General features: G+C 44.0%; 1 protein-coding gene across 4 annotated transcripts in view; it reads left to right on the top strand.

Moving 5' to 3' along the window:
- Positions 1 to 12,626, top strand: part of ARHGAP26 (Rho GTPase activating protein 26) — a 212,389-nt gene that overhangs the window by 51,030 nt on the left and 148,733 nt on the right. For all 4 annotated transcript variants that reach the window (XM_035105360.3, XM_088663139.1, XM_088663141.1 and 1 more), the window contains exon 2: positions 11,210 to 11,305. In XM_035105360.3, coding sequence (XP_034961251.1) covers positions 11,210 to 11,305 — 96 coding nt within the window. The remainder of the gene's footprint in view (positions 1 to 11,209; positions 11,306 to 12,626) is intronic.

Raw genomic sequence — 12,626 nt, 5'->3', positions numbered from 1 at the left:
CTCCAGTATCCCTGCCAAGAAAACTCCATGGACAAAGACAACAGGCATATAAAAGTTATGACGCTGGAAGATGAGCCCCTCAGGTCGGAAGGCGTCCAACATGCTACTGAGGAAGAGCGGAGGACAAGTACAAGTAGATTCAGAGCTGATGAAGCGGCTGGGCCAAAGCCGAAAGGACGCTCAGTTGCGGATATGCCTGGAAGCAAAAGGAAAGTCCGATGCTGTAAAGAAAAATATTGCATAGGAACCTGGAATGTAAGAACCATGAGTGGAGGTAAGCTGGATGTGGTCAAAAATGAGATGACAAGAATAAATATCGACATCCTGGGCATCAGTGAACTAAAATGGAAGGGAATGGGCGAATTCAGTTCGGGTGACTATCATATCTACTACTGTGGGCAAGAATCCTGTAGCAGAAATGGAGTGGCCCTCATAGTCAACAAAAGAGTGGCAAAAGCTGTAATGGGATGCAATCTCAAAAATGACAGAATGATCTCGATACGAATCCAAGGCAGACCTTTTAACATCACAGTAATCCAAGTTTATGCACCAACTACCGGTGCTGAAGAAAGTGAAATTGACCAATTCTATGAAGACCTACAACACCTTCTAGAAATGACACCAAAGAAGGATGTTCTTCTCATTACAGGGGATTGGAATGCTAAAGTAGGGAATCAAGAGATAAAAGGAACAACTGGCAAGTTTGGCCTTGGAGTTCAAAATGAAGCAGGGCAAAGGCTAATAGAGTTCTGTCAAGAGAACAAGCTGGTCATCACAAACACTCTCTTCCAACAACACAAGAGACGACTCTACACATGGATATCACCAAATGGGCAGCATCGAAATCAGATTGATTATATTCTCTGCAGCCAAAGATGGAGAAGCTCTATACAGTCAGCAAAAACAAGACCTGGAGCTGACTGTAACTCAGATCATCAGCTTCTTATAGCAAAATTCCAGCTTAAACTGAAGAAAGTAGGAAAAACCACTGGGCCAGTAAGATACAATCTGAATCAAATCCCTTATGAATACACAGTGGAAGTGAGGAACAGGTTTAAGGATTTAGATTTGGTGGACAGAGTGCCTGAAGAACTATGGATGGAGGCTTGTAACATTATACAGGAGGCAGCAACGAAAACCATCCCAAGGAAAAGGAAATGCAAGAAAGCAAAATGGCTATCCAACGAGGCCTTACAAATAGCGGAGGAGAGGAGGCAAGCAAAATGCAAGGGAGATAGGGAAAGATACAGGAAACTGAATGCAGATTTCCAAAAAACAGCAAGGAGAGACAAGAGGGTCTTCTTAAATGAGCAATGCAAAGAAATAGAGGAAAACAATAGAATGGGGAAAACCAGAGATCTGTTCAAGAAAATTGGAGATATGAAAGGAACATTTCGTACAAAGATTACCATAATCAAGGACAAAAGTGGTAAGGACCTAACAGAAGCAGAAGACATCAAGAAGAGGTGGCAAGAACACACAGAGGAATTATACCAGAAAGAGATGGAGGTCTCATACACCCCAGGTAGTGTGGTTGCTGACCTTGAGCCAGACATCTTGGAGAGTGAAGTCAAATGGGCCTTAGAAAGCATTGCTAATAACAAGGCCAGTGGAAGTGATGACATTCCAGCTGAACTATTTAAAATTTTAAAAGATGATGCTGTTAAGGTGCTACACCCAATATGCCAGCAAGTTTGGAAAACTCAGCAATGGCCAGAGGATTGGAAAAGATCAGTCTACATCCCAATTCCAAAGAAGGGCAGTGCCAAAGAATGCTCCAACTACCGCACAATTGCGCTCATTTCACACGCTAGCAAGGTTATGCTTAAAATTCTACAAGGCAGGCTTAGGCAGTATGTGGACCGAGAACTCCCAGAAGTGCAAGCTGGATTTCGAAAGGGCAGAGGAACCAGAGACCAAATAGCAAACATGCGCTGGATTATGGAGAAAGCTAGAGAGTTCCAGAAAAACGTCTACTTCTGCTTCATTGACTATGCAAAAGCCTTTGACTGTGTCGACCACAGCAAACTATGGCAAGTTCTTAAAGAAATGGGAGTGCCTGATCACCTCATCTGTCTCCTGAGAAATCTCTATGTGGGACAAGAAGCTACAGTTAGAACTGGATATGGAACAACTGATTGGTTCAAAATTGGGAAAGGAGTACGACAAGGTTGTATATTGTCTCCCTGCTTATTTAACTTATATGCAGAATTCATCATGCGAAAGGCTGGACTAGATGAATCCCAAGCCGGAATTAAGATTGCCGGAAGAAATATCAACAACCTCAGATATGCAGATGACACAACCTTGATGGCAGAAAGCGAGGAGGAATTAAAGAACCTTTTAATGAGGGTGAAAGAGGAGAGCGCAAAATATGGTCTGAAGCTCAACATCAAAAAAACCAAGATCATGGCCACTGGTCCCATCACCTCCTGGCAAATAGAAGGGGAAGAAATGGAGGCAGTGAGAGATTTTACTTTCTTGGGCTCCTTGATCACTGCAGATGGTGACAGCAGTCACGAAATTAAAAGACGCCTGCTTCTTGGGAGAAAAGCAATGACAAACCTAGACAGCATCTTAAAAAGCAGAGACATCACCTTGCCGACAAAGGTCCGTATAGTTAAAGCTATGGTTTTCCCAGTAGTGATGTATGGAAGTGAGAGCTGGACCATAAAGAAGGCTGATCGCCGAAGAATTGATGCTTTTGAATTATGGTGCTGGAGGAGACTCTTGAGAGTCCCATGGACTGCTAGAAGATCAAACCTATCCATTCTTAAGGAAATCAGCCCTGAGTGCTCCCTGGAAGGACAGATCGTGAAGCTGAGGCTCCAATACTTTGGCCACCTCATGAGAAGAGAAGAATCCTTGGAAAAGACCCTGATGTTGGGAAAGATTGAGGGCACTAGGAGAAGGGGACGACAGAGGACAAGATGGCTGGACAGTGTTCTCGAAGCTACGAACATGAGTTTGACCAAACTGCGGGAGGCAGTGCAAGACAGGAGTGCCTGGCGTGCTATGGTCCATGGGGTCACGAAGAGTCGGACACGACTAAACGACTAAACAACAACAACAAGAGAGAAGCCATTGTTTAGTGTCAGCCTTGTCCAACACCTATGCAGTGAAAACTCTCTGCGCAGTTTTCTCTTTCTTGAACAGCGGTTTTGTTGCTTTGGGCCAGTTGCCCTCTTAATAATTAAAACAAAAGGGAGTTTCTCCTGCTGGAGAGATATCTCTTGCTGGAGAACGATATCCCTGGGCAGTTCTATTTTATTGCATTTTAAAACACTATAATTAGTATTAATGGATCTGGATGCCGCAGTGTATACAACCTGCTCCGCAGGAATTTTTATGCAAGCTTTTCTGCCTAGCCCTGATGCTTTATGGCTGCTCTTTTACAGCTCTGTACCCTGTGGCCATGTTAATAATAACCCAGTTATACCAGGCACCCTCCAGATGTTTTGGACTACAATTCCCATCTTTCCTGACCACTGGTCTTGTTAGCTAGGGATTATGGGAGTTGTAGGCCAAAACATCTTGAGGGCTGCAGTTTGGGGATGCCTGAGTTATACTGTATGTGAGCCGTCCTGAAAGGAGGACAGTTCTGAAAGGACTTTTAACTAGAAGAATATTCTTGCTTATTATCTTGCTGAGAGAACTATGAATTCTCGGCTATGGAGTTAAACTACCTTTCCCATTGTTTTCAATGGGCATGCTGGGTCGCAAAACTGGGAAGAGGCTAGCCCAGAGAGCAACAGGCAGATGCGATTTCATAGCCATTGGCACTGGGGTAGTGTTATGTAATGCTGATTGGTCTGCAGAATCCACCCAATCCAGCTCCAGGTGGAAGTGAATCCGCAACCTGATTGGCCCGCAGGTGCAGCCCTGAAGTAGCCAATCACGCAAGGCCCATTGTGTAAATAATGTATATAAGCAGACGTTTTGGGGAAAGAGCCATTTTTCTCTTCTTCTTCTTCTATTGCTACTACAAGCTGAATAAAGAGCATGAAATTCACTCTCGACTCCGAGTATATTTCAGGTGGGGGAGCCTTAGGCTGGGGCTGGTGGACATTGTAGCTGCACAACTTCTGGAAGGCGGCTGTTCAAGAGGAATCTGAGAGGTGGAAGTTGAAGTTCTAAACTGTGAGAGCAATTGCTACTTGCAGGTGTGTCAACTCCCAGGTCCCAGGGTATAGTATGAAGGTGTATATACCCACCACCTTGCTGAGCTGGTTCTGGTCAGAGCCTGGTTGAGACTCCACCAGAGAGCCACATGTTTGCCATGTTGAGAGTCCCCTGATGGAGGAAGTGAGTGATGCACATGTCAGGAAGTAAAACAAATAACCCAGCAATGGTTCTAGGGAAATCCCCTATTTTCTTCCAAAACTTCACATTTAAATATTTTAGCAAAACTTGCTGGAGTGAGAGATCACTGGTCTTGCAAATCCTTTTCTTTAAAGTTCATAACACCTGATAATACTCAAAAACATTTAGTAAAAATATATATCCATTAATTTTGTTCTTGTCTTTCAGGGTATTCTCTCTCCCTACTCCCACAAGCCCCCAATACATCTGTGAAGAAGTCATTTTTTCCTATCTTTTGATGAAAATGCTGAATAATTGTGCATTTAATAAAAGAAATTTTGGCTGATCAATCCATTTCACTGTAGGAAACTTTGTTTTCTGCTGGGGTGTGTGCAACTCCCTAAGTGCTGTGGCTGATATAATTATGCAGAAGTATTCTCTGGTGCTAAGGCCCAGTTTGTGTCCCCCTCATTCCAGCGCAGTAGGTGCTATAATTGTAGTTCTGTTTCTTCTCTCTAATTCCTGTTTAAAGCATCGGAAGAGCCTCACGGTTGTAGGGGCGGATGCTTGAAAACACAGTGATGCAGCAATTACTTCAAAATGTGTTGAAACTCGGACATTGCAGAAGTACCCTTTTCTAACTTTTACTGTAAATGAAAATGGGGAGTTCCCTTTCATGATTCTGTCGAAAAATGCATGTTGTGTTTTGCAGAACAGCCCTACACACAAACACACACACACACACACAGAGAGAGAGAGAGAGAGAGAGAGAGAGACCAAATAACTACCATTACCTGAATCATAATTAAAGTAGATGAGTTGTTAGGTCTAGCTTCTTGTCACTTTTGCACCTTCTTCTAAAGGGCCCTTAAAGCTTCCCCTCCCCTCCCTTCTTCATCTGAACTCCTGCATGCTGCAACATGTGAGATCTCTCTCCCTCCCTCATACATTTAAGCCAGGGACTTCTGCATCCATTCCATAAAAGCAAGGTGGTCTGTGACATGTCAGAATCAAAAAGTGAACATTTTGAAGAAGTGCTGAAATCTGTAATGATCTCGTAAAGTCTTGTTTTATCTGGCTTTTAACAGTCAGGATTGTGCAAGCGTTTTCTGTGTGTGTGTGTTTTATATCCTGTTTCATTTGTGTTTTTGTGTGGAAACCCCTCCACAGCTCTGGTTAAGGGTCTCTTGGATAACTTTATAATTGAGTTCTTCCATTCATTAAGGAAAAAACTGCTTCTTTTCATGAAAACCAGATGAATAATGGAAAATATTAATGAGGAGAAAAAATATTTCTTTGGGGGAACCTCCCTAAGTGTGCAGTCTGAGGCCTGAAATGACACTGGTCTTTATTTTATTTCCACGTGTTTGTAAAAATCACTTTCAAGAAAACTTGAGATTCTAAGAAAGTAACAAACTGCTATGTAAAAATATGTTTGCTGATATGTTTTAAAGAATATTTTGAAGCCACTAAATCTCAGATTGACACCCCAGGTGAACAAATTAACTTCTCTTTCATTTTTTTTGTGGGTCAAAACATACAGGCACCTGTCTCGCTTTGTGAGCCATTAGACCAGGCATCCCCAACCTTCGGCCCTCCAGATGTTTTGGACTACAATTCCCATAATCTCTGACCACTGGTCCTGTTAGCTAGGGGTCATGGGAGTTGCAGGCGAAAACATCTGGAGGGCCGCAGTTTGAGGATGCCTGCATTAGACGTTTTCTGAAGTTTCTGCCCCCATCTTTTTCTCAAGCCATTTGCTGCCCTTCCTTGACTGATCACTTTAATTATCCCTCCTTCCTGCAATCCTTCCACTGCACTGACATATTCCTAGGAACAGTGAGCCTACCTAACTGGGAATTACGCTGTGTGTTGGTTGCGAGAGAGGGAGGGGGAGAGAGAGCAGTGTGTTGATGTCACAAAGCAAATTCCCAAGCAAATTAAAAGTAAGAATTGTGCTTCCTGTCCCTTCCCTGAATGAATGAACATTTTTGCCCCTTGGTGCAGCCCAAATTATTACATGGATAGAGAGACTGCAAATTGCCACTGAAAGATTTTTCAACCCCCCCCCCTTGAGATCAGTCACTGGGGTGATTGCATCTCTGTGTGTTCTGCCCACAAGCAGACTTTGCACACATGTTTATAAAGCATTGCATCTTTCTTTCTTTTTCTAAATTGAGAAAATATGAAGCACTAAATTAAAGGAAATTAAATACTAGGCCAACCTGGAAATTGGGGTGTTATAATTTTCAGTTGTGTGTGCCCATGTTAATGATTGGTGTAGCAGATTGCCATCTAGTGGCAAAGTAAGAGAATTCCCATACTGCTTCGAGTAGATGGAACGAATTGAAAGTGCCACATTAGGCTGAGTTCCAAAATGCTACTGCAATCTGCCCATGCCTCCCAAGTTTGGTGCAAGTATATTATTGCAATGTTTATTAATTATAATACCCACTCCTTTTTTCCCTGTGCCCTGTATTTTTTTAAATGGATTTTAAGCCTGTTGGTAGAATCTGTGTTGCTTTTATTGACTTGTAAATGGTTTATAACAAAGCATTTATTTCTGAGTATAAGTGTTTTGGATAAATAAAAATAAGTAAAACAATTGTTTAAATGTTTCTGTTGGGTATTTAGGTTCATTTTGCACACAGACTAAACCTGGATGCTTAAGAGTCTGTCTCAACCAGGTATGCAAATTACCTTTAAAAAATAAAAATCAGGACTGCAGTCCTTCAACACACTTAACTACAATACCTGGTTGAACAGAAAAAGCTTACTTCCACATAAACAACTGATAGAGCTCACGTCCAGTAAAAAATGTTTTTTCCCTCCTGCCCTATCAGAGTACTGAAGAGCATCTCAGAGTCTTTATACTGGTGCTCAGTGGCTTTGCTTTTGAATATGTTTTTTTAATAATAATAATAATAATAATAATAATAATAATAATATTTATACCCCGCCCATCTGGCTGAGTTTCCCCAGCCACTCTGGGCAGCTTCCAACAGAAAAATAAAATACAGTAATCTATTAAACATTAAAAGCCTCCCTAAACAGGGCTGCCTTCAGATGTCTTCTAGATTGATTACTGAAATCTGACCATTGAACTGCACTTGTTGAGAATGTTGTTTCCCCCTTTTAATAGTGACTGTTTAATTCCTAAATTCTGCTGAGTCTTGGTTGCTGCTTGCTCATGTTTTTTTGTTTTTAAAGGAGTTTATTGAGCTCCACTTTGTGTGTTTGGCAAATTACACTAGTCTTTTTCCACTCTTCCCTTTTCTAGTGGAATGTGGCACTTGGATTCCTCCCAGGAGCCAACAAGATTGAATGATGCTGTAGTAAATCCATTTTGAATAGGAATTCACAACACATAATATAGTCAAACCATCACTCGAGCTTATGGATGTGTGTGCATAGAAGACTAAAGTGTAGCAGAATACTCTGCAAACAAACTCAGTGGCATGAGGTCAGCATACATCTTACAGAAAAGGAAACGACTCTGTGTGTAATTAACATTTGCTTCCTTATTATAAATGGAACGACAGAAAGCTGGCATAGCTTCTGAGTAGCTAGGTTAACCTCTGAATCCTAGTGAGCCCTTCCATTTCGGAGAGGGTTTAGTTCTTCTATATGCGCGACATAGAAGTGGGTCTTGCTTGCAAAACAAAACCTTTTGGAAGGCTTGGGGATTATCTGATTTGGTTTATTAAGTGGATTATGTTGTTCCACTCAAATTAGGCTTGCCGGATAACATCTGGTAGCAACTGAAGAGCTAGTGTTGTTGTTTTTTAAATGTGACTTAATTGCATTTATTGAAAGGTGGTTATTTTTTTTGACACAGCTTCATATGGCCTTCCATGCCATGTAATCACAGGTCGCTCTTAAGGGTTGCTGTTTCCTTTGCTGTTTTCCATATCTGATCTTTGGAAATAGAGTGACTAAAAAGGAAAAGAAACACATCTTAGATAATAAAAAAGGATACAAATTTGTGTTCCTTCTTATGGTTCTTTGTTCCTTGGACAGACCCTCAAACAGTATTACGGTAGAAACACAGATATATATATTATAAAGGTAAAGGACCCCTGACAGTTAAGTCCAGTCACAGACGACTCTGGAGTTGTGGTGAGCATCTCACTTTACTGGCTGAGGGAGCCGGTGTTTGTCCGCAGACAGCTTCCGGGTCATGTGGCCAGCATGATTAAGCCGCTTCTGGCGAACCAGAGCAGCACACGAAAACGCCATTTACCTTCCCACTGGAAGGTAAAGCTACTTGCACTTTTTTGGCATGCTTTCGAACTGCTAGGTTGGCAGGAGCTGGGACCAAGCAAAGGGAGCTCACCCCATTGTGGGGTTTCGAACTGCTGACCTTCTGATCGGCAAGCCCAAGAGGCTCAGTGGTTTAGACCACAGCGCCACCCGCGTCCATATATACACATATAGACATATGCTGGGTGCCAAATGGCACCTTAAACCTAGGTTACAGTTGCCACAACTGAATGCCTATTCGCCAGGGGGTTGGACTAGTCCAGGCATCCCCAAACTTCGGCCCTCCAGGTGTTTTGGACTACAATTCCCATCATCCCTGACCACAGGTCCTGTTAGCTAGGGATCATGGGAGTTGTAGGCCAAAACATCTGGAGGGCCGCAGTTTGGGGGTGCCTGGACTAGATTGACCCTCGGGGAGACCTTCCAGCACTACAATTCTCCACTTCTGTGGTCTCAGCTACATCGCTTGACTAGAGCCTGTCCTTAAAACAATTCACTTGTCCCAGTAGGCAAGAAGGAGAAACACGCATGGTGGAAATGGAAATGGACTAAGGCAGAGTTTTTTAAACTGTGGCTTGTTAGTTCCGTTTGAGTGGCTTGTGGAAAGGTTGCAGCACACTCAAATATATCTGTGCTCAGCCCTGCACTTCCTTTCCTTGATGTGATGATGGGAGGACTGTAATCAAGTCCTGGCTCGATGGAGATGTCAGCCGCCAACCTGACGCCCAGAAATCTCCATGTAGTTGTAATTGGACCTATGCCAGTAGCAAAATGCACCTGGCGCCTGGGGGATTTCAGACACTGGTTAGGAGACCCCTATTCTCCTCACAAAATTACAAATTCTCAGAGTTCCCTGGAAATAGGGATTGATTGTTAAACCACCCTGGGAATTGTAGCTCTGCGAGGGGAATTGGGATGTCTTAGCAACTCTCACCACCCTTAACAAACTACAGTTCCCAGGATTCTTTGTGGGGTAGCCATGACTGTATGATACTGTTCTAAATGTATTGTGCAGATGGATGTTGCACCTGCATCCTGAATTCAGCTTTCTGCAGTGCACTGAATGCCTCTAGGGTCTTTGTCCTAAGAAATCAAAGTTTCAGTGCTTTTTGATATCTGGGCTATTAATTTCTTCACAACTATGGTATATATAAGGAAGATTGATGTGTGTGGTGGTGGGGAAAAGCGCAAACATTTGTGCAGGGGATGAAGGCTGGAGTTATCAGTCTGTAGGTGTCCAGTGTGTGTTTTGTGCCTGCCACTAAAGTCTTCCTTTCTCAGAAGCCTTTCTGAGAATGGTGTGACATTTCAATATTGCTATCAAAGGAACATTCCTGTCCTTATCAGACTGGGGTCACGTAGAACGCGCGAACTATTTTATTTCCATTGTTGAAAATAACACTATAGTAGTATTTTTTGGGGGGTGGGAAGAACTGCAGCAAGCAACCTGGATGGATAAGGCAAGGTAGAATAATTATTTTAAGTAATTAAGGGCAATTCTGTTTGCCATGGGTGTTCACAGTGTTGACCCTTTTTACATTGCTCCCCATGCTGGTATTTCCCTTCTTGAAAAGGGCAGTGTTGGGTTGTTTCCTATCTCATAACAGCAGAGATTGTGAGCTACAACTGTTGCAGCTGTTGCATTTCTATGGAAAATGGAAAAGTTTGTAATTATTACCCAATCTGTTTCAAAGATTTAGTTTTTAGGTATAAATTATTCTCTTTTAAGACCCTAGTAATATAATAAATCCAGATTTCCTTTAGAAACTTTTTAAAAAATTATGCATGGACTTCTCATTATTGAAAAATTGAGCTATTTTATGTAATTTGATTTTTATCCACCTTGATACAGTATTAGTATAGTAATAGGAAAATTAGCATTAGCAACCTGCACTTCTCCAGTTTGGAACAAGGCAATTTTGGAATGAGTGCTAGTGACTTAAGCAGCTGGCTTAAAAATGCTTACAGTGGTGCCCCGACTTACGAATTTAATCTGTTCCAAAGGCACCTGTCGAAAAATTCGTTAAGTCCAAAAGCGCCATTGGAAACGCGATTTCCCATAGGAATGCATTGGAAACGGAAAAATTCGTAAGTAAAAAAAAAAACCTATCTAAAACCGCCACGGTTTCCGTTCGGATGTCGAGAAATTCGTAAGCGTGTGGCCATTTGCCCCATTCATAAGTAAAAAAATTCGGTTGTCGAGTCGTTTGTAAGTCAAGGTACCACTGTATTTGCCTCTTTAGAACATTTTAAAAAGCTGCTCCTGTTCCAATATTTATTTTTGCTTAGATTTAAGCAAGAATTCCATCCTAGTGCATAGTTACATATGTCAAATGGTAGAATATGTTTAAAAAGTCTTGCAGTTCTTGAGTAGTGTGGCAGTGTACACAAATCAAGCTTTAGTAGTAAGAGAATGCTACATCCCCAATTCTACATGGGGTCTAGTTTGCAGCTTATTAATGTGCCAATACAATTCCCTTCAGAGGTTTTTTTTAAAGCACTGTGTGCTTTCAAACTGAGCATAACTGAGCTGAAGGAGATTAATCTAAATTCGTCAGGAAGTTATATTATTGTAGCCTGCATCTTATTACCTAATATGGATGCATAATTTTTTTCCTCTTCTCTTTGTGTTTGTGTGTGTTAGATCTTTCTTCAGCAAAGCGGAAGTTTGCAGATTCTTTGAACGATTTCAAATTTCGATGTATAGGAGATGCAGAAACAGATGATGAAATTTGCATAGGTAAGTGTGGACAGACTTCAGTAGCCGCTGGAGCATTTGGTACTAGTTGGGTAATTCAGTTGCTTTAGCAGGAGGACTCCCCATATGTGTGAAATGCCACATATAGTAGACCAGCAAATAATGAGTATGTAAATGATTATTCATCACTTTTTCAGCTGGTTAACAGAAATTGTCCAAAAGTGATGATTTAGGTCTGAAAGCACTGGTTGCTTTTAGTTTAGCTTCTCAGGTCCGTGAGGGAATAGATCAGGGGCGTACCCAGGATCAAAACTAGGGGGGGGCAAGGGGCGGGGCCAAGGCACGGGAGGGGAGGGGGCACAAAGTGTGGGTGTGGGCGGGGCTACGGAGCCCAGGTGGAGCGGCGCACACAATCTTTCACATGACGCAGTGTACGCGCACTGTTTGAATGGGAATGCTCATCAACTTGGTGAGGTCCCGACCCTCTCAGATGTTCTAGTGTGAGGGCTGAAGCCCCCGCGGCGCCAAAGAGTGGGCTACTGTGATTCCTTCCAACTCTGCCACCAGCGCGAGATGGGCAGGGCCTTGGCTGTGGGCAGAGCTGCCAAGTGCTCCCGGCAAGGGCAGCGCTTTTACTTGCCCGCCGGCCAGTGCGCCCCGGACTCGCGCTGTCCGAATTGCGCGGGCAGCGCTTCCTTGCTACCTGCTTCTTCCACGGCTGGCGAGCCTCTTCTGGCTTGGGCTCCTTCCACGCAGCCTTCCTCGTAGTGGCGCTGCCGGCGGGGCTGGTGGGCAGAGGCGGAGCACAGCCCAGTGGAGCGCGAGTTCGACGTTCCCGCCCGCCGCGCTGCGCCCTCCAGCTTCCCGTTGCGCTCTCTAGTTCCCCGCCGCGCTTGGCCTTGTCGGAGGGCGCGATGGGGAGCTGGAGGGAGGGCGCGGCTGATTCATCTGCCCGCCGGGCAACCTCAACGTGTCGGCTGTGTGAGGCTTCGCCGCTGCAACACAAGAAGCGGGAGCCTCGCACGAAGGCAGGGAAAGGGGCGGGGCTGGTGGGCAGAGGCGGAGGACAGCCCAGAGGAGCGCGAGTTTGGCGTTCCTGCCCGCCGCGCCCTCCCTCCAGCTCCCCGTCGCGCGACGGGAAGCTGGAGGGTGCGACGGGGTGGGCGGGAACGCCGAACTCACGCTCCACTGGGCTGTCCTCCGCCTCTGCCCACCAGCCCTGCTGGCAGCGCCACTCTTGCCCACAGCTGCCCGACTGGCCCTGCCTCTAGGGAGGGGCAACGGCCCTCCCCTGCCCCGCGGTGGGTACGCCCCTGGAATAGATGTTGAATATAAATTCCCCATCTGAAAGTTCAGGCTGTAA

This window comes from Zootoca vivipara, chromosome 2 (genome assembly GCF_965207765.1).
Source record: "Zootoca vivipara chromosome 2, rZooViv2.hap1.1, whole genome shotgun sequence".
Taxonomy (NCBI): Eukaryota; Metazoa; Chordata; class Lepidosauria; order Squamata; family Lacertidae; genus Zootoca; species Zootoca vivipara.
Note: the sequence above shows the minus strand (reverse complement) of the source record. Positions and strands in the feature narration are given on the sequence as shown.